The 22,728-nt window shown below is 38.5% G+C and overlaps 1 protein-coding gene across 1 annotated transcript in view; it reads left to right on the forward strand.

The window, feature by feature from the left end:
- The window catches only part of RHBDL2 (rhomboid like 2), a 97,296-nt gene extending 74,907 nt beyond the window's left edge, over positions 1–22,389 (forward strand). Inside the window, exons 4-8 of the mRNA XM_082422352.1 lie at positions 3,164–3,276; positions 15,385–15,485; positions 17,150–17,210; positions 21,380–21,441; positions 22,209–22,389. Coding sequence (XP_082278478.1) covers positions 3,164–3,276; positions 15,385–15,485; positions 17,150–17,210; positions 21,380–21,441; positions 22,209–22,388 — 517 coding nt within the window. The 3' untranslated portion in view covers position 22,389. The remainder of the gene's footprint in view (positions 1–3,163; positions 3,277–15,384; positions 15,486–17,149; positions 17,211–21,379; positions 21,442–22,208) is intronic.
- The last annotated feature ends 339 nt before the right edge of the window (positions 22,390–22,728 follow it).

The raw sequence follows: 22,728 nt of genomic DNA on the forward strand, positions 1-22,728 counted from the left end.
TAGGGATCCATGGCAGGACACAGGGCTCAGAGACTTGACAAGTTAGGGACAAAATCACCAATTGCCCCATTTCTGTGGATACTTCCACACTTTAGTTTTCCATTTAACAAGTATGTTCGAAGCAAATGTGGCTTCTGCACTCAAAGACTTTAAAATTATAAGGGGGTAACAGTCAGTTAAATAGTAATGCAAGGCAGTATAGTATTACAGTATACTGTAATTATTTAACCTCTTTGTGCCTCAGTTTCCACATCTCTAAAATGGGGTAATAGTACCTACCTCATAAGGTTGCTGTGATTAAATGAGACAATGCTTTTAACAATTTTTACAGCGTCTGACACATATAGTAAGACACTCAAAAAGAATTCGCAAGGCTGTGTAGGACATGTCACATATGGGTTGTATAAATTAGGGATGCTTTTGGATGCAAGTGACAAGAAAATATAACAGGGGCTTAAACAAATGTAGGTAAATCTTTTGCCCATATAAGAAGCCCAGCAGTAGCTGGTTGGTTCATCTGTTTAATGAAGCCAGGACTCTTGATCCTGTGCTGACATCTCTGCTTTTCCCTTCGCCTTTCTGTCATGGTTGCAAGTTGGCTGCTGTAGCTCTGCATTCAAAGCAGGAAGGGGGAAGAGGTAGTACCAGGTACTGGTGACATCTATCCCTTTTGTTTAGATAGAGGCTCTCTTAAAAGTCTCCTAGCAGGGCTTCCCTGGTGGCACAGTGGTTGAGAATCTGCCTGCCAATGCAGGGGACACAGGTTCGAGCCCTGGTCTGGGAAGATCCCACATGCCGCGGAGCGACTAGGCCCGTGAGCCACAACTACTGAGCCTGAGCGTCTGGAGCCTCTGCTCCTCAACAAGAGAGGCCGCGATAGTGAGCGGCCCGCGCACCGCGATGAAGAGTGGCCCCCACTTGCCGCAACTAGAGAAAGCCCTCGCACAGAAACGAAGACCCAACACAGCCAAAAATAAAAATAATAAATAAATAATAAATAAAATATTAAAAAAAAAAAAAACCAAAAACATAAAATCTGGAAAAAAGCTGAACACCTATAAAAAAAAAAAAAAAAAAAAAAAAAAAGTCTCCTAGCAGTGTTCTTACCTGCGTCTCATTGGCCAGGACTACGTGACCTGGCTACCCCTAGCTAAAAGAGACTGGGAAAATCAATACCAGCTCTTCTACCCTCACTAGAGGAGGTAGACAAGGGATAAAGAAATGGATGTTGGATTAACTACAGAAATATAAACAGAAAAAGGGGATGATGAGGATGGGGATGGCTTCACAGATGACATGGATTCAAGTTGGACCTTGAAGGGTGCATAGAATTTGGATGAAAAAAATTAGTATTTCTCTTCTGGGTATATGATAGGGTCTCAGCATTATGCCAGTTCTACTCTAGCTGTTGAGCAGCGGAAAGAGTGCTTGGGGTGATTCTTTGCGGTTTTGTGCTATTAGTCACTTTGTCCTCACACTGTTCCCAGAGGACAGGATGGGATAGCTTTCTTTGAACTTCTTGTTCCAATTCACAAGGTGCACATATTTCAAAAACCTGTTTATGTCTGAGGCCTCCATAAGATTGGTATAATTGTCCTGGCTAGACTGTTCTGTGCTGAATTACGTGTTACCTCTCACATGTCTTTGAAGATGGCTTGTACAGTGATAGTTGTGGCTGGATGCACATGTCGCCTAAAGGTAAGTAATCTGTTCTGTAGGGTTTGCCCAGAGAACCTCTTCAATGGTCTGCTGGATATCTGTTAAGTAAATTAGAATGCAAAAACACAATCCCTAAAACTAATATGAAAGCGGCTGCACTTTGTGGAAGATTCAACACCTGTGTTATTTTTTAACTTTTTGGTTTAACCCAAAATCTCTTTTAAAAAAAATAAAGCATTGTGCTACATGGCAAGTAAATTAAGGATTACTGTAATGTGGGAATTTGCTAAATTACATTCAGAGATTCTCCAGAGATGCTTGTGGGGTTTGACAAGTAAAATAATGTGAATTTCACTTAAAAATATTTTTCCCAATTTAAAAAGTATAATAAAAAGCATCTGTACTCAAAAATGTTATATGCAAATTATGGTACATGGGAGATACCAACTTTAGCTATTGTTACTAGGTAAACTTTTTTTTTTTCATTCTGGTAAACTTGAAAAAAAAACCTCTTTAATGTAGAACTGGGAATGAAGTTTCTCTTCCCATCTCTGTTTCATTAAAGACTATCCTGAAGGTTGTTTTCAGGATTTTTAAACATCCTGAAGGTTGTTTAAAAATCTATTGAAATTTCGGGGCTTCCCTGGTGGCACAGTGGTTAAGAATCCGCCTGCAAATGCAGGGAACACGGGTTCGAGCCCTGGTCCGGGAAGATCCCACCTGCCGCGGAGCAACTAAGGCCATGCACCACAACTACTTTGCCTGCGCTCTAGAGCCCGTGAGCCACAACTACTGAAGCCTGGGAACCTAGAGCCCGTGCTCTGCAACAAGAGAAGCCACCGCAACGAGAAGCTCACGCACTGCAAGGAAGAGTAGCCCCCGCTCCCCGCAACTAGAGAAAGCCCACGCACAGCAACAAAGACCCAACGCAGCCAAAAAAAAAAAAAAAATCTATTGAAATTTAAACTCAACATGAGTGAATTAGTATTTTCTCAGTACTACTGTGCAACCAAAACAAAAGCAGATGTTGAAGCTGACATATGATGACAGTTGTCATCTAAACCCCGTAACTGCAAGCTTATTTTCCTTAAAGAAGCCTCATTGCTCTTTGTTTGACATTATCAGTAATTGTTGTAAAACAGAGCTTATAAAATAAATGTATACTTTGGGGCTTCCCTGGCGGTGCAGCAGTTGAGACTCCGCACTTCCACTGCAGGGGGCACGGGTTCGATCCCTAATCCGGGCACTAAGATCCCACGTGCCTCACAGTGCGGCCAAAACAAAAAACAAAAGTGTACTTCTAAAATGTCCTTTTATCTGCTTTACATATTGAAGCTTCATGTAAGATTTTATTTTTTAAAAAAGTCGCCTAAAAAAATTGGAAAGTGGAATTCAAGTTAAGCAAGTTCTTAACTAGAAACAACACATCCATGCCTGTTAATCTCCCAAGGAAATAACTGCCTGGGCTAGTCATAATGTTTGACAACTGTGTTTGTCTCTGCAGAGTTCAGCACATCCTGGGGAATCTTGTTATGCAGCTCGTTTTGGGTATTCCCTTGGAAATGGTCCACAAAGGCCTCCGCGTGGGGCTGGTGTACCTTGCAGGAGTGATCGCAGGTTAGTGTTCTGAATGCAACACAGAATCATCACCTCTGGACTCTTAGGAGGTAATAAACAAAGGTAATAAACATTTAAATCAAGATTTGTTGCATTCCTCATATGTGCTAGGGTACCTGATAAGTTAGGAAATACATTAATTAGAGATAAGATAAGCGTATAGAGAGGTCTTTGTGCCCATTCTCAGGTACGTCACAGTCACACTGGGTTTTGCGCCATTGGAAACTGAGTAGTTTGGTGTTCAGGTGTATATATTGGATAAAGGACTAAAGCCAGAAGGTCCTTATTTGTCAAGACTAATGATTTGGGGAAATAAGGTGATCAAGATTGCATTTAAGAAAGATAACTTCAAGAGAATGTTGAGAACAGCTAAAGGGACCCAAAGACTGGGTAGGGACTATCCCCCTGGGCCTAGCAGCATATGCCAATGATCTCTCATACAGGGTGTGCCAAAGATGATTCATTAGGGTGTGGGCAGAAAATATCAGAACGCCCATCTATCCATTTATTTATTAGAAACTTTAAAAAATTAAACTATTTATTTTGAGATAATTATAGATTTACACTGTAAGAAATTAAGTACCTAGAGGTCCCATGTACCCTTTAACCAGTTACCCACAATGGTAACAGCTTGCAAAACTATAGTACAGTATCCTAATCAGGATATCTACACTGATACAAAGTACAAAATATTTCCAACACCACAAAGATTCCTCACAGTTGCATTTTTACAGCCATACCCTCTTCTCTCCCACCCCTTCCATGTTCCTTTACCCCTGGCAACCACTAATCTGTTCTGTGTCTATCATTTTCTCACTTCAAGAATGTTATATAAATAGCATAATACAGTATATAGCCATTTAGGATTAGCCTTCTTCGCTCAGCATAACTCTCTGGAAATTCATGTAGGTTGTTGCATGTTTCAATAGCTCATTTTTATTGCTGAGTAGTATTCCATGGTGTGGATGGAAAACCACCACAAGTTTAATCCTTCACTCACTGGAGGACATTCCAGTTTTGGGCTATTACAAATAAAGTTGCCATAAACATTTGTGTACAGGTTTTTGCAAACATAAGTACAGTTTTGTGAACATGAGTTTTCATTTCTCTAGGATAAACATCCAAGAGCAAGTTGGTTGGGTTGTATGGTAGTTGTATATTCAGTTTTCTAAGAACCAGCCAAAATGTTTTCCAGAATAGCTGTTTCATTTTACTTTCCTCCCAGGTTTGTATAAGTGATTCAGTTTTCTGCATCCTCACCACCATTTGTCACTATTTTTAATTAATTAATTATTAATTAATTAATTAATATTTTTGGCTGTGTTGGGTCTTCGCTGCTGCTCGCGGTCTTTCTCTAGTTGCCACGAGCAGGGCTACTCTTTGTTGTGGTGCGCAGGCTTGTCATTGCAGTGGCTTCTCTTGTTGCAGAGCACGGGCTGTAGGCACGCGGGCTTCAGTAGTTGCGGCACACGGACTCAGTAGTTGTGGTGCACGGGCTTAGTTGTTCCGTGGCATGTGGGATCTTCTCGGACCATGGCTCGAACCCATGTCTGCTGCATTGGCAGGCGGATTCTTAACCACTGCGCCACCAGGGAAGTCCCTGTCACTATTTTTAATTTTAGCTGTGCTCGCACGTGTGTGATCTCATCATGGTCTTAATTTGCATTTCTCTAATGGCTAATGATGTTGAACATCTCTTCATGGGCTTATTTGCCATCTGTGTATCCTCTTCAGTGAAATGTCTGTTCATGTCTTTTGCCCACTATCTAAATAATTAGATTTTTTTTAACTGTTGAATTTTGAGAGTTCTTCATATATTCCAGATCCCAGTCCTTTATCAAATATGTAGTTTACAGATATTCTCTTTCAGTCTGTAGCTTGTGTTTTCATTGTCTTAACAGGGTCTTTCACAGAGCAAAAGTTTTTAATTTTGATGAAGTCCAGTTTATCAAGTTTTCCTTTTATGAATCGAGCTTTTGGTGTCATGTCTAAGAACTCCTCACCGAGCCCTAAGTTTTGAATATTTTCTCCTATCTTATCTTCTGAAGTTATGTTTTGCACTTTACATTTAAGTATGTGATCCGTTTGAGTTGGTTAGTTTTTGTATAAAGTGTGATGTTTAGGTTTTCTTTTTGTTTGTTTATTTGCCTATGGATATCCAAATACTCTGGAATAACCTGTTGAAAAGACTATTCTTCCTTCAATGAGTTGCTTTTATACCTTTGTCAAAAATCGGTTGGCTGTAGTTTTGTGGAACAATTTCTGGGTTCTCCTTTTTGTTTCATTGATCAATGTGTCTACCCCTCCACCAATACCACATAGTCAGTACCACTGTAGCTATATAATAAGTCCTGAAATCAGTGAGAGGGATTCCTCTCACTTTTTGCTCATTTTAAAGATTACTTTATGCATTTTTCTTTTACATAAAGATGGGTGTCTAATTTTCTTTTTTTTCTGCGATAACAAAAAGCTTTCAGTAGTAAGCTACTTAACAGATGTTGCTGAAAAGACAAACACAAAATATGTCTCTTCAAAGACATAACAGTATATTTCTCTTAAGGAGTGATAATGTAACTACTTTTCCAAAAATACTCATGCTATGAAAGGGGCATTTTGAAAACTGGTCAATGGAAATCATTCCATCATTATGTGATTTTGCTCCTGAAGAAGATGCAATAACTCTCACAAGTTCACACTTAAAAAGCCAGGAAACAATTTTCTCAACTGATTTAAAATTTCTCAGTGAAGAGTTCTAGTGGGTTTTTAAACTTATTGACTGTAACACTTTCTGATTAGTTTGCAAGAACAAATGACTGATGTTAGGGAAGGTGGGAATTAATCGCCACATGACAACAAAAGTTTTGCATATTTGTAATAAGTATAGGCAATGATGCAATTCTTCCATTTGAAACTGGACATTGTTTTTAAATTTTATATTTTGGTAATGACAGTGATTAAGAGAAAACTTCCATGGAAAATAATTGAACTTAGAAGTATATCTTTGCATTTCTGTGTCATGATATTTAACCAGGATTTTTAAAAATAATGAAGCTTATTTAATAACACTGCTCACTGAAAGATCTTCTTTTTAAAGACTATTTTTTAGAGCAGTTTGGGGTTCACAGCAAAACTGAGAGGATGCTATCGAGATTTCCCATTCATCCCCTGCCCCCACACAGGCACAGCCCCCTCCATTATCAACAGAATGGTACACTCGTTACAACTGATTAACCTGCATTGATGTATCACAATCAACCAAAGTCCATGAAATCTAGGGTTCACCCTTGGTATTGTACAGTCTATGGTTTTGGACAAATGTATACTGACATGTATCTATCATCACAGTATCATACAGAGTAACTGCACTATCCTAAAAATCCTCTATGATCCACCCATTCATCCTTCCCCATCCCCCAACCCCTGGCAACCACTGATCTTTTTACTGTCTCCATCGTTTTCCTTTTCCAGAATGTCATATAATTGGAATGTCATATAATTGGAATCATACAGTATGTAGCCTTTTCAGATTGGTTTCACTTAGTAATATGCATTTAAGTTTCCTCCATGTCTTTTTATTGCTTGATAAGAATTTTTTATATCATTAATGAAGTAAAAATAATTTTAAAATATTGTGTAACCAATATATCCCATCCTTTAAAATTCTGTTTTTGTGTTTTTAAACACATATACATGTAGTGGTACATATACATGTAATTTATAAGTGAATATATCTATACTGCAGTGGTACATATACATGTAATTTGTAAGCGAATTTACCTATACTGCAGTGGGTAGTTGTATTAGTTTCCTAGGGCTGCCACAGACTGGATGGCTTAAAACAGTAGAACTGCATTATCTCACAGTTCTGGAGGCTAGAAGTCTGAATCCAGGTGTCAAGGGCCATGCTCCCTCCGGAACCTATGTGGGAGACTCTGTCCTTGCCTCTGCCTGGCTTCTGGTGGTGGCCATCAGTCTTTGGAGTCCCTTGCCTTGCAGCTGCAGCATTTCAACCTCTGCCTCCATTGTCATATGGCGTTCTCCCTTCATGTGTCCCTGTCTCCTCCTCTTATAAGGACACAGTCATGTTGGTTTAGGGGCCCACCATACTCCAATATGACCTCGTCTTAACCAGTCACATCTGCAACAATCCTATTTCTACATAAGGTCACATTCCAAGGTGCTGGGGGGTTAGGACTTCAACATATTTGGTGGGGGGGTGGGGGACACCATCTGACCCATGGTGGTGCTCAAAATTTTACCCATCACAACAGTGCCTGCTTCCCAGAGCAGCGGGGACAGAGAGCAGGAAACCATCGTGAGACATGGTAAAGAGATAGGCTTGGCCAGGCTTAGCGGTGCAGCTCCCCATCCTACTTCCCTCCTACCTTTGTGGATCTTGTTCTTCCACCTCCTCCTTCTGTTCCTGCACACACCCGTATTTCCTGGCTCCAGCATCTATACCTGTTTCTCTCACAGCTTGATTTCAACCTGTGGAATCAGCTTTGCCCCAGTTTCAGAGTAGAGAGAGAGGAGAGAACGTGAATAACCTGTTCCCATCCTCTGCCTATTTTTGCAATAACTTTTGGCAGGTATCTCTTTGCCATGCCAGTCTCTCCTTCACCTGCTGCTGGTCACCTTCCTCAAACACAGATTAGATCATATTACACCCTTCCTAAAACATTTACAGTGGCCGATAGAAAGCTGAAATGTCCAAGATTGCTCTGCGTTACCCTCCACTGTCTGGCTCCACTGCCTTTCATTCTTTTCTTCTTCTTCTTCTTCTCCTCCTTCTCCTTCTTCTTTTTCAAGGAAGAATAAACTTTTTTATTATGTTTTAAAAAAAGAAATTATATATGAAGAGGTTAGAGGGAGACGATGTAAAACTTTTTTAAAATCACTCTTGAGGTGTGATTGACATACAAAATTTTGTACATATTTAATGTATACAATTTGATGAATTTGGACATAAATATACACCCGTGAACTCATCACCACATTCTATGCTGTAAACGTATCTATCACCTCTGAAAGTTTCTTCCTGCTCAGTGTCTTTCTTGCTTTGCTTTTTTTTTTTTTTTAAATGAGGGAAGCAGTAATACTTTATTTTTACCTTTTGACCGCTTTCATCCATTTCTCCCATTGCTTTGCTTTTTTCCTAGATTCCTTCATATGTAACATCATTTTAGTTTCCCTACCCTTGCTCCTGGCAAAGCGTGGTCTTGAATTAGCAGTATTGGTATCAACTGGGACCTTGTTAAAACGCAGAATTTTGAGCCCCACACCAGACCTACTAACTTGCATTTGAACAAATCCACAGGTGACTAGTAAAGATTGAGGAGCGCCGGCCGCTCAGGGTCCCCCAACCTGACTGACGGTCAGAAGCACCTGGAGAGCTTGTTACAGCTAAAGTTATTCAGATCCCACCCAGATCTACTGAATCAGAATCTCTGAGAGCATGGCCCTAGGATCTGTGTTCTTTTGTTTTTCTGGTTAGTGAGGTATAATTGACATATAATAACTGCTGATGTTTTGATATGTGTATATAATCATGAAACTATCACCACAGTCAAGGTAATGAACGTTACTCCCGCCCCCCCCCCCCCCCCCCCCCCCAGTTTCCAGTAACCTGTTGGAATCTCACCTTCCTGCCTCTCTCTGTCCCTCCCTCACCTTCCCCTGGCAACCACTGATTATCATAGGTTCAGGTGTATTTTCTAGAATTTTATATAAATGGAATCATGGAGTATTCTTTTTTTTTTTTTTGTCACTTCTGTTATTCAGCATAATTATTCTGAGGTTTGTCCATGTTGTTGTGTGTATGAATAGTTGATTCCTTTTTGTTGCTGAGTAGTAGTTCATGGTGGGAATATACAGCAATTTGTTTATCCATTCTCCTGTTGATGGACAAACAACAGGGTTGTTTGTTGTTTGTTGTTTGTTTGGGTTGTTTCCAGTTTGGGGCTATTACAGGTGAAGCTGCTATGAACACTGGTGTACAGTCTTCGTGGGGACAAATGTTTTCAGTTCTCTTGGGTAAATACCTAGGAATAGAATGGCTGGATTCTATCATGGGGTTACTTTTAACTTTTAAGAAACTACCAAACTTTTAAAATAGCTTTACTGAGATATAATTCATATGCCATACAGTTCACCCATTTAAACTGTATAATTCAATGTTTTTTAATTAATTTACAGGGTTATGCACCCTTTATCACAATCTAAATTTAGAATATTTTTGTGCCCCAAAGAAACCCTGTGCCCATTAGCAGTCACTCCCCACTCCTCACCCCAAATCCCTTCCCCAGCCTTAGACAACCACTAATCTACTTTCTGTCTCTTTAGATTTACCCATTCTGCACATTTCATATAAATGGAATCATAAAATGTGATCTTTTTTGACTTTTTTTCCACTTAGCATAATGTTTTTATCCTTCATCCATGTTGGAGCGTGTATAAGTACTTCATTCCTTTTTATTGCTGGACCACATTCCATTGTATGGATATACCACATTTTCTTTATCCATTCACCATTTGGTGGACATTTGGGTTGTTTACACTTTTTGGCTCTTATTAATAATACTGCTATAAACATTTGTGTACAAGTTTTTGTGTGGATCTCTTGTGTATATACCGATGAGTGGAATTATTAGGTCACATGGTAACAAAGTGGTACCATTTTACATCCCCACCATAAGTTCCAGTTCCTCCATATACTCATCAACACTTGGTATGGTCAGTCTTTTAATTTTAGCCAGTCTGTTGGGTATATAAAGGTACCTCATTGGGTTTAAATTTGCATTTCCTAATGAGAATGATGGTGAACATCTTTTAATGTACTCAGTTGCTATCCATATATCTTCTTCAGTAAAGTATCTGTTTAAATCTTTTGCCCATTTAAAAATTGAATTACGGGGACTTCCTGGTGATGCAGTGGTTAAGACTCTGCGCTCCCAATGCAGGGGGCCTGGGTTTGATCCCTGGTCAGAGAACTAGGTCCCACATGCATGCCACAACTAAGGGTTTGCCTGCCACAACTAAGGAAGCCCACATGCTGCAACTAAGGAGCCTGCCTGCCGCAACTAAGACCCAGCGCAACCAAATTAAAAAAAAATTGAATTGCATTCCTTTACATTCCTTATTATATATTATTATTACAATTTCTTTTTTTTTCTTTTGGCTGCGTTGGGTCTTCATTGCTGCATGTGGGCTTTCTCTAGTTGCGGCGAGTGGGGGGCTACTCTTCATTGCAGTACGTGGGCTTCTCATTGTGGTAGCTTCTCTTCTTGCAGAGCATGGGCTCTAGGCACTTGGTCTTCAGTAGTTGCAGCATGCGGGCTCAGTAGTTGTGGCATGCAGGCCCTAGAGTACGTGGGCTTCAGTAGTTGTGGCATGTGGGCTCGTGGGATCTAGAGCACAGGCTCAGTAGTTGTGGCACACGGGCTTAGTTGCTTTGCGGCATGTGGGATCTTCCCGGACCAGGGATTGAACCCTTGTCCCCTGCATTGTCAGGTGGATTCTTAGCCACTGTGCCACCAGGGAAGTCCCTATTACAAGTTCTTTATCACATATGTGACTTACAAATATTGCCTTCTAGTCTGTTGCTTGCCTTTTCATTCTCTTAACAGTATCTTCTGAAGAGCCAAATTTTTGAATTTTGATTAAGTATAATTTATCAGTTTTTAAATTTTAGGAATTATGCTTTTAGTGTCATATTTAAGAAATTTTGCCTAGCCCAAGGTCACAAAGATTTTCTCTGTGTTTTGTTCTAGAAGTTTTATAATCTTAGGCTTTACATCTAGGTATACGATCCATTTTTATACATGGTGCAAGATATGGATTGAAGTGTCACTTTTTTAAATGTAAATGTCTAACTGTTCCAGCATCATTGGTTGAGAAGACAATCCTTTCTTTACTGAATTGCCTTTGCATCTTGTCAAAATCAGTTGTCCATATATATGTGAGTTTATTTCTGGACTTTCTGTTGTGTTTCCCTCATATATTTGTATATCTTTACACCAATACCATACTGTCTTGATTACTGTAGTTTTCTATTAAGTCTTGAAATTGGGATGTGCCAGTGCTCCAACTCTGCTCTTTTTCAAAGTTGGTTTGGTTATTCTAGGTCCTTTGCATTTCCATGTGAACTTTAGAATCAGTTTGTCAATTTCTACAAAAAAGTCTACTGGGATTTTGATTTGGATTGCAATGAATCTTTAGATCAACTTGGGGAGAATTGACATTTTAACAATATCGGAGTCTTCCAACCCATGAACAAGGTATGGACTTCTATTTATTTAGGTCTTTCAAAATTCCTTTCAACATCTTTTTTAGTTTTCAGTGTTTAGGTCTTGTACATTTTTTGGGTCAGATTTATTTCTATATTTCATATTTTTGATGTACTGTAAATGGTACTATTTTTAAAATTTCTACTTCTAATTTTTCATTGCTAGTACATAGAAATACAGTTGATTTTTTGTATATTGATCTTGTATCCTCCAACCTTGATAAATTCACTTATTATTCCTAGTAGTTAGTCTAATAGTTTAACTGTTAAACAATGAACTTCTAAAGAGATTTAAATAATAACAAAATCTTGTATATTTGCCCACGTCCTTACCATTTCTAATGCTCTTCATTCCTTTGTGTAGCTCCATATTTCCATCTGATATCTTTTTTTGTCTTCCTGAGGATTTCCTTTAACATTTCTTTTAGCATGAGTCTGTTCGTCATCAATTCTTCCAGCCTCTGTATGTCTGAAAAAAAAATCTTTACTTTGCCTTCATTTTTGTAATATATTTTATTAGGTTTGGAATTCTAGCTTGACAGTATTTTTCTTTCAGTACTTTAAAATGTTGCTCTAGTGTTGTTTTCTCATTTGCATTGTTTCCAATGAGAAATCTGTTGTCATCCTTATCTTTGTTTCTCAGTATGAAGCCTGTCTTTTTGTTCTGGATGCTTTTAAGACTTTTAACTGTTTTGAGAATGTGATTTTGTTATGCCTTGGTGTGATTTTCTTCACGTCTCTTGTGTTTGGGATTTGTTGAGGTTCTTGGATCTGTGGGTTTATAGTTTTCATAAAACTTTGGAAAAACTTTGGCCATAATTTCTTCAAGTATTTTTTTCTGTATCTGCTTTCATTCGTCTTTTCTGGGGACTCCAATTATGTATTTATTATTATACATATCAGAAGACTGCTTGAAATTGACCTATAGCTCATTAATGCTGTATGCATTTTAAAAAATATTCTTCTCTGTGTGTTTTATTTTGGATAGTTTTATTGCCATGTCTTCATGTTCACTAATCTTTTCTTCTGAAATGTCTAATCAGCCAATCAACTGAACAAGTTTATGTTTTCATTTAGAAATTATAGTTTTCATCTTTAGAAGTTTGATTTGAGCCTGTTTCATTTCTTATATAGTGCTATTTAACTTTTGAACATATAGAATATAGTTGTAATAATTATTTATTGCCCTTACTTGCTAAATCTTACACCTGTGTCAGTTTTGGTAGTTTTTATTTTTATTTTAAAATTGAAGTATAGTTGATTTACAATATTGTGTTAGTTTCAGGTGTACAGCAAAGTGATTCAGATATATACATATATACATATATTTTTATTTTTTCCAGATTCTTTTCCCTTATAGGTTACTACTAGATATTGAGTATATTTCCCTGTGCTATATAGTAGGTCCTTGTTGGTTATCTATTTTATATATAATAGTGTGTATATGTTAATCTCAAACTCCTAATTTATCCCTCCCCTCTTCCCTTTTGATAACCATAAATTTGTTTTCTATGCCTGTGTGTCTATTTCTCTATTGAAAATAAGTTCATTTGTATCATTTTTTAAAGATTCCATATAAAGCAGAAACTAACACACCATTGTAAAGCAATTATACTCCAATAAAGATGTTAAAAAAAAAAGATTCCACATATAAGTGATATCATATTATATTTGTCTTTCTCTGTCTGGCTTACTTCACTTAGTATGATAATCTCTATGTCCATCCATGTTGCTGCAAATGGCATTGTTTTCATTCTTTTTTTATGGCTGAGTACTATTCCACTGTGTATGTATACCACTTCTTTTTTTTTTTTTTTTAACCTCATCTTCTTTATCCATTCATCTGTTGATGGACATTTAGGTTGCTTCCATGTCTTGGCTATTGTAACTAGTGCTGCAGTGAACATTGCAGTGCAGGTATGTTTTCAAGTTGTAGTTTTCTCCGGATATTTGCCTAGGAATGGGATTGCTGTATCATATATGGTAACTCTATTTTTAGTTTTGGTAGGTTTCTTTGTCTGTTTGTTTTTGTTTTTTGTTTTCTGGCTGTGCCGCATGGCTTGTGGGATCTTGGTTCCCCAACCAGGGATTGAACCCAGGCCCTCAGCAGTGAGAGCCTGGAGTTCTAACCACTGGACTGCTAGGGAATTCCCAGTTTTGTTAGGTTTTAATTGAATTTTTTTCTCTTCATTATGTGTCATATTTTCCTGCTTCTTTGCATGTCTGACAATTTTTGTCTGGATGCTAGACATTTTATCTTTGGATGGTGGATATTATTATATTCCTATAAACATTCCTTAGATTTGTTCTGTAACTCAGTTAAGTTACTTGGAAGCAGTCTGAACTCTAGCTGCCTGGATCTATATGGACCTAGACTCTAGACTCTGTCTCATCAACTTAAAGTTTACTGTGATCTGCCTATGTTCCCCCTTCATGTACTGCAGCCTACAGTCTCTCTCAAGGCAGTAAGCTGGGCAATTAGTCAACTCATCTTATTTATTTCTTGTTTCTCAGGATTCACTGTCCTTTGTTATCTGATGTCCAGTATCTTGAAGACCATTGTTTCGTGTATTTTGTCCACTGCTTTCAGCTGTTTCAAGCAGCAGGAAAAATTTTATCCTTGTTACTTCACTGTGGCCAGAAGTGGACATCTGTATTTTAAAAATAAATTTCTCATGATTAAGACACAACCACCCTAGCCCTAGTTTGTAGGTTAACATTTGAAAACCACTGCTTTAATCCTAATAGACTACTTCTCACTGATCTTCAGTCATCCATATAACTTTGTTTCTATGTCTTTGCTATTCCAGATCCCCAAGTCCTGACCTTCTTCCCCCTTGTTTTCCCTGTCCAATCTTAAAGGGTCTTCAGAGTTTAATCAAAATGCTGTCTCCTTCCTCTCAGAGTAGCAGGGCTTCCACCTCTCTGCTGAGAAAGTCATTCTTCCCTAAATGCTTCCATGGCAAATTTATTACATTAAAAAAAATCATAGTAGTTGTTATATTCTGCATTTTATGATAACCGTTTGCTCATCCATTTGTAAGATTCCTAAGGTAAAACACTTTGTCTTTTTTGCATAAAGTAGGTATTGTATTGTATTGTATCCTAAGGAATGAAGGAGGGCCTTGAAGGCAAGAGAATGAGTAATAGAACTAAGCAGTACAGAGAGAACACCTCAGAGTTTCATAAGGTGGTTCTAAAGTCTTGTTTTGGTTCAGGCAATATAAGATTGGGTTAGCAAATAGGTTTCATCTTGCCTGGTGAATGTGACTGAATAGTATGTTAAGAAGGATTCTGAGACTACATCTTAACTCCATGAGAAAGCTAGCCTTTAGATAATAAAATGTTGGAATGTCTCAGGTATTTTGATAGTTTTGGCTGAACATGTAGGATATTTTGAAACAATGGCTAACAAGTATAAAATACATGTCACAGAGTGTTCTAAGCATGATGCACATATAAACTCATTTACTTCTCCTGACAACCCATTGAGGTAAGTTCTATTAGTACCCCCATTTTGTAGACAGGGAAACTAAGGCACAGAGACATTAAGAAACTTGCTCAAGTCACAGTTGGTTATTCTGGCTCCAGAGCCTGTGTTTTTGTCACCGTTATACTGTCTTCATATTGAACATTTAATGTTTCATAAAAATTGAGGGAGTTAGCCCACATAGCTATACTTTTCTAGTATGGAAGGGACAAAGTGAATTTGTTGTTTGTTAATATAATTGTCCAAGCTTCCCCAACTTTTACCTTAGATTAGAAAGATTTATCCTTCATGATTTTTATAGTCATATCTGATTCTTTGTGTTTTATTTCTTTAGGTTCTCTTGCCAGCTCCATCTTTGACCCACTCAAATCTCTTGTGGGTGCTTCAGGAGGAGTCTATGCTCTGATGGGAGGCTATTTCATGAATGTTCTAGTGGTAAGAACTTTGGGAGTGGAATCTATGGACCTTAAATTTTTTTTTTTTAAAACAATTACTGGTATTTGGTTCCGGGGATCTTCATTTATCAATATTTACTAAGAACACATCTTCCATTTGGCCACAAGAGTTTTCCTTTCATATTTTATCTTTATTTTTTCCCCCGATCTCAAAAATAATGAATATTAAATAAAATTCAAAATTGAAAAATAGGAAGTCAAAGTTGCCTATTTAGTATATGTTAACAGTTTCATATACATCCTTTCAGACATTTTCTATGTGTATTCAAAATTCTACCAATAGTAATGCTATAAAAATGGAACTACCCTTATATTGTTCTGCATCTTAACATAAAGTATCCTATCTACTCATGGCAGTACACAGAAATCCAGCTCAGTCTTTTCAGGTGCTCCACATCACGCTCTATATAGCTGTATCCCGACATTTAATCCTTAATTGAAAAGAAATCTCGGATGATTACAGCTTTTCACATTTCAAAATAATGCTGTAAGGGATGTTCTTTCACACCTATCTTTTTGCATTTGTGTGATTCTTTTTGCAGGTAAATTCCTAGAAGTGGATTTACTGGGTGAAGGCTTTACATTTTCATTGATAAATGCCTCCAAAGTTGCATACCATTTTACACGCCCATGATATAGTATGTGAGATGCCAACCACTTTTTAAAACAGGCTAAAATCCTGACTAAATTAACCCTTTAATCACATAGGTGTGCTTTAAAGATACTCTAGGAGGAAGAAACATGAATCAATTAAAAAACTGCTCAAAAAAATAGAAGTCATTTAGAAAAATGTTTTTCAAACTTTGGATTGCAACCCATTAGTGGTTGTGAACGCAGCTGAAGGGATTGTGAAAATCCCTTTACAAACAAAAATTTCAGTACACATCACGTGTAATAAGGATAAGTACTATTTGATTTATGTGTGTTATGTAAATTATTTCTTACTGTAGGTCATGGTCACAACAATTTGAAAATAATTGATTTAGAATAAACACAGCTATTTCAGCATCTCTACTCTCTGGGAAGAGAGTTAACTTGAAAGGGAAGGGAGAGGTAACTCAGGCTGAAGTGGGAGTGTCCTTCTCAGTCTGCTCTGTCCTCTAGTAACACACGAGGGTACTGCAAGCTGGTGTGAGATTTTTCAAAGCTAAAATCCAACTGGGCTGTTTTTGGACCGACATTTAAAATTTTTTGAAATTATCTAAAAAAATAAAGGTAATACTTAAATTTTAGTTGTCTTTGCTAACTCCTACTTAGAAAGAGGGTAAAGATGTATCAAATGAATATTAACCAAAAAACTTGGAAATATTTCATCAGATTTAGTTTGACAGCATGCATTAACTATCTATCTATGACATATTAAGTGTTGATTTTTTATTACTTATATTTAGATTATTTCCTGTTAATAAAATCGTGCCTACTTTATATCAAGGAATTTAATATCATGTTTCATTTTCACTCCAAAGTGCACCAGCACTGTGCTTCCCAAATACATTTGAAAACTGGGCTGTTACACCGATGCTTTGTTTTGCAAATATTTGACTCTCACACTTTATTTTAAATGATAAAGCAGATGAAGGGGGAGGACAGTTGAAGTTTCATTTGCCAATAGATAGCTTATATTATTATTTATCTCTTTGCAAGAATTTTCGAGAAATGATTCCTGCCTTTGGAATTATCAGACTACTCATCATCGTCCTTATAAGTAAGTGTGTTTTGTGAACACTTCACACCTTCAATTTTATGGGTTCAACCTTCAGAAAGCCTTCTCACATTTCCCAAACACTAACAAGTAGGATGACCATCAGCCTAGAGTCAGAAAGAATGGTTCGGCTTCACAGCCCTAAGCAGAAAGGTGTGAATGGAGTTTTCACAGACCCTGGTGGGTGGTTCTTAGAAGTGCCTCTGTTTCTTTCTGGAGTGCAGGGAGTCAAGAGAGCAGGGCTCGAGGCACTCTGTCCACTTCAACCACAATACCATCGTTTAGGGATTTTAAAAAATATATATATATTTAAAAATATTTATTTATTTATTTATCTTTGGCTGCGTTGGGTCTTCGTTGCTGCACGCAGGCTTTTCTCTAGGTGCAGCGAGCGGGGGCTACTCTTCGCTGCAGTGCGCGGGCTTCTCATTGTGGTGGCTTCTCTTGTTGTGGAGCACGGGCTCTAGGCGCGCGGGCTTCAGTAGTTGTGGCGCACGGGCTTAGTTGCTCTGTGGCATGTGGGATCTTCCTGGACCAGGGCTCGAACCCGTGTTCCCTGCATTGGCAGGCAGATTCTTAACCACTGCGGTGCCAGGGAAGCCCCTGGATTTTTAAAATTTTTTATTAAAAATTTTTTTTATTGGAGTATAGTTGATTTAAAATGTTGTGTTACTTTCTGCTGTCATTTATGTTTTATATACTGGATTTTTCTTGTTCACACGTTAGATTCTGCGTATGACTTTGTCAGAAAGGGAAAGCTTGAAAACCATTCATATAATCCATTTTCTTCCTCAATTTCAGATAAAAAAAAAAACTGATCTAGGATATAAGCATGGAGTGGTGGCTGAGGATTGAGGATGAGAGCAGAGGTGAAGGAAGAGAGGGGTCAGGGAACTAGGAGCATGACTGATGTGGCTTTGGAAATCTCCAAGAATGATAGTCTAGAATTACATGCTGAAAGAGCTTAGGAAGTACGTTCAATCTGGAGAAGAGGTGGAATTTTAGGCGGGTCTGAAAGTCAGGATTTTGGATGGGTGGCAGGCCATACAGAGTAGAAGCAAACAAGAGTGAAGGCAGGGCTGGTAACTTGTATTTCTGGATCTGCTCCTGCTGAAGCTGTATCTGCATGGAGGGTGCGGGGAGAAGGCTGACCCTGGGGCCAGACTGTCGGCTCAGACTTGAAGGCCAAGACAGAAGTGACACTTGATACAGGCTAAGCTTTTGGCTGTCCACATAGTAGGAAAAAAATGATTCTGCAAATTGGTATCAAGAGTTCAAAAAAGAGACTAAATTAAGTTTATGAACAATTTAACTGTAAAAACAATATTTCATCCTGAGAGAAAAGAAGTGACTTGTTTCTAGTTTATACCATACCATATATACTGTTTTTCTCCATAAGAAATCCAAAAAGTGAGGGAAACTAGTCAGCACAGAAGGGAGGACAGATGCCTGGGAATTAGTTAGGAGAGTTGCCGTGCAGGCAGAGCCGTCTGAGTCACAACCAGAACCAAGGGACAAGTCCTTAGACAGAAAAATATTCTTACACAAGTTACCTGGGTCATCAGTCAATCTGTTTCTTTCAGGTAATTATGAATGACTTTTGTAAAATAAGCCTCAAACCCTCAATGAGGAAAAGATTTTAATACTCTAGTGCCCTTTAATGTTGGAGTAAACGCCCTTTCCTCATGCACAGCGTTATCTCCAAATACAGTTTATGTAACATTCTGTCATTCTTTCTTTTCTTTTTTTAACTGGGGTATAGTTGCTTTAAACATTCTGTCGTTCTTGAGGTAAGTAATACAATCACTGAATGATGTGCTTTTATTATATCCTACAAACATAGGTAGGACACACTAACATCAACCTTCCCCACAGGCCATTTCTAAAAGTTCTTTGGCCTGGTTTACCCACTACTGAAAATGAGAGAAGTTAGAACAAACTCCGGATTAATGAAATACAAGTACATTTTAATTTTAAACATGTTTCCTTGGGAAAATGTATAGTTTTTTTTTTTTTAAATGGTAAATATTATTCCTAATTGTGAAGGACAATTGGCTCTAGGACCTTCCTTCATTAAGCATTATTTGTTGGATCTGTTTTCTAACAAAGCAACTGAGCTTCCCCGGAAAAAGTTCAGGAAATCTCACATTTTCATCCTTCAAAAAAATCCATATAAAGGCAGCTCCCTTAAAATGAGTGTCAAATTTTATTGAAGACAATGATTTGGTTTATTGGAATGAGGGCTTCTTTTCAGGTGGGAAGACAGGTCTCAGTTTAGAGACTGCAGCAGCTTAGAAGTAAACTCCCCTGGGAAGCAGAAAGGGCCAGGCAGATGTAAGTCAGAATGGGCCAAAACAAGAGAGAAATTGAATGGAGAAATTGACAGGCTAAGGGTTACAAAGAGTTTTTGAAAGGAGGTCTCCAACTGTGGAAGACTAGACCAAAGTAACTGTCTCCAGTAAGTCAACCCTGTTTTCCAGCAGTGGTTTTCTTATACTTTCCTAGTCCTATCTCGTTATTACACTGGATCAGGAATTGCAAATGATCGAAAAAACAATATAGCCACATTTATCCAGCATTTTGTGTGATAGTCATTTACAATTAAATTAACATTGAATACTTCTCCTCGACCTCAATTTCTATCCAGTGACTTCAGTGTCAATACTGTATTGAAAGGGAAACTAGCCAGAACACGTGGTCCTGATGCTGTTTTCCCAAAGGCAAGGACTAGGTCTTTCTCTCTCCTAGGACATTCACTAAGTAGAGCACAGGGAATTGGGGGATGGGTGTGGAATGTGACAGCTGCAGGAGATGTTTCCAAGTGCACATGTAGGGCAGAGTTCTTCTAAGCCAAGAAACCTGGAAGCTCTTTTAGCATCAGAGGTCTGACTTATTTGAGGAATGTCTAAGTTCTGGCTCTCACTGTTCCATTAGAAGATGTGGACTCATTTCCTTTTTTGGCCCATCTTCTGTACTCCTGATGGTAATCAGAGGCGATTAGTGTGGTGGGTGAGAGTGAAGCCTCCCACAGTCAGACTGCTTAAGGTTCAAATCCCACTACTGCCTCTGAGATGGGCGGCCTTGGGCAAGTACTTAACCTCCGTGTTTTGGTTTATGTATAAAACGCCACCGTCATTCCTCACTTGGGTTGCTGCAGTAGTAGTAATTAGCTTGTCTGCTTGCTCCTGTCTTTGCTTCCTTAGAGTATGTTTCCTATACAGCAGCCAGAATCATCTTTGAAAAACATAAATCAGACATGTCACTCCTGTGCTCAAAAGCTTCAAAGTGTAAAAGTCAAAGTCCTTACAATGGTCCATAAGGGCCCTACATGATCTGCACCTGCTTCTGTTTGATCTCATCACCTACTACTTTATCCCTAACTTTAGTCCAGAATCACCTGAAGGTCTTGTTAAAACACAGACTGCTGAGCCCTACCTTTAGAGTTTCTGGTTCAGTAAGTCTGGGGTGGGCCTGAGAATTTTCATTTCTAGTAAGTTCCCGGTGATGCTGGGATCCCCAGTGGGGCAGGGAACCATCCTTTGAAAACCACCTATGCAACCAGATCAACTGCTTTGGTATTCCTCAAACACACCAGGTACGGATGGTCCTGCCTTAGGGACTTTGCACTGCCCTCTGCCTAGAGGACTCTTACTTCAAAGGTCAGCATGACTTGCTCCCTTATCTCTATCAAATGCCATATTCTCCTTGAGATCCTCCCTGACTCTCCAATTAAAAATCACACCCTACTCCCAGCATTCCCAATTCTCCTTCTTCTCTTTGTGTGTTCTCCATAGCACTAAGCACCATTTGACAATACTGTATTTTTTTACTTATTCATTTGCCTTCCCCAACTAGACTTTCAGTTCCATGAGGCAGTCTGATCTGCTCACGGCAGTATCTCCACCATCTAGAATAGTGCCTGGCACATGGGAGATAATCAATAAATACTTGTTGGATCAATACATCTATAAAATGGGATAATGATAGTACCTATTTCATGGGGTTGTTGTGAGGATTAATGATGGAGGCTAGTACATGTAAAACTCTTAGAACAGTACCTAGCACAGAGTAAGTCTCAATAAACGTTGCTACCATTGCTAGAGGGGAACCAAAAAAAACTGGCGCACTATTTTGGAGATCGTGGGGCTTCACTGGGCTGTTTTCCCTTCTAGTTGTGTCGGACATGGGATTTGCTCTCTACAGAAGGTTCTTTGTCCCTGCAAATGGGTCCCAGGTGAGTTCAATTTATTATTTTTTATATTACCTATCATATCAATAGCTAAAAAGGGTCACCAAATAGGGGCAACAATTCTGAGATTTAGGGCAGTCAGTTTTACACTTGGAAGTTAAGAAAATTCCTGAGGAAATCAGCCTTTTGGATTGTCCTTTTCACTTCTCTCTCTCATAGCCCTGACAACTGGCTCTAGTTCTCTGCACCTGCTATACTGGTAGCTATTTCAAAAAACAGGAGTGAAGAGACTTCACAGAGAATAAAATGCAGATTGGAAAGCAGCAATAATTTGGGTCCAGATGAATTTACAATAAAAAGAAAACTGACAAAGATTTCCAGTTTTATTGAAATTGGTCTTTGTATTTGGTAGTTTCCGTTTGACTATCTGTGTGTATTTTTTAATTTAGACATTCCATTTATGTGCGATCAGATTATGCTCCTATAGAGATCCCTCATGGCACCTCAACTCTTACTCTCTTGGTTGGCCTTATATAGAACCATCCTAAACGCAATGATGACCAAGATTAAAGAGAAATGGTGGCTCTGTCTTGTGTACTCAGAGTCAGTGAACTGATATTTTTTTTAGCTTTGCATGATTTGGAATATCTCCTCTCTGTGCACATGGAGTTTTTTTGTCTCTTTTGTCTCACCACCTTGCCGTTCAGACTTTTAAGACTCTTTGACTGGGATGGTATTTGTTTTTTAAACAGCTGAAATATGCAATTAACATTTTCTTCACTTATTCCCGTTTTTCCCCCTTTTTTCTCAAGGTGTCTTTTGCAGCTCACATTGCAGGTGGATTTGCTGGAATGTCCATTGGTTATACCGTGTTCAGCTGCTTTGATAAGGCACTGCTGAAAGATCCAAGGTTTTGGATAGCAATTGCAGCTTATTTAGCTTGCGTCTTATTTGCTGTGTTTTTCAACATTTTCCTATCCCCAGCGAACTGACTTGCCCCTAACACAAACCAATTAATAAAAGGAGCCATCTGGGAAAAAACTGGAGAACTCTCTATGAAGAAACAGAGAAGTCCCAGCAAATGCTAACAATTTAATAAACAGGACAAAGCACCCTTGAAGTCGTCAGTTTCAAAGACTGCTTACAAAAGGAGTTAGGGTATAAGGAAGGGGCTCTTCTGAGTGCATGAGGGGGAAGAGGAAGAAAGAAAAGGGAAGGGAAGTGAGAACTAAAGATTGGCTCTTTCCCAGGCGTGCTGCGTGAGGGTATGTATCCTCTAAAAGAGACTTGCTCTCCTACGAGGGTATACTATAGAGATTGCTTGATAGAATC

This window comes from Balaenoptera physalus, assembly GCF_965194825.1.
Source record: "Balaenoptera physalus genome assembly, chromosome: 1".
NCBI classification, from domain to species: Eukaryota; Metazoa; Chordata; class Mammalia; order Artiodactyla; family Balaenopteridae; genus Balaenoptera; species Balaenoptera physalus.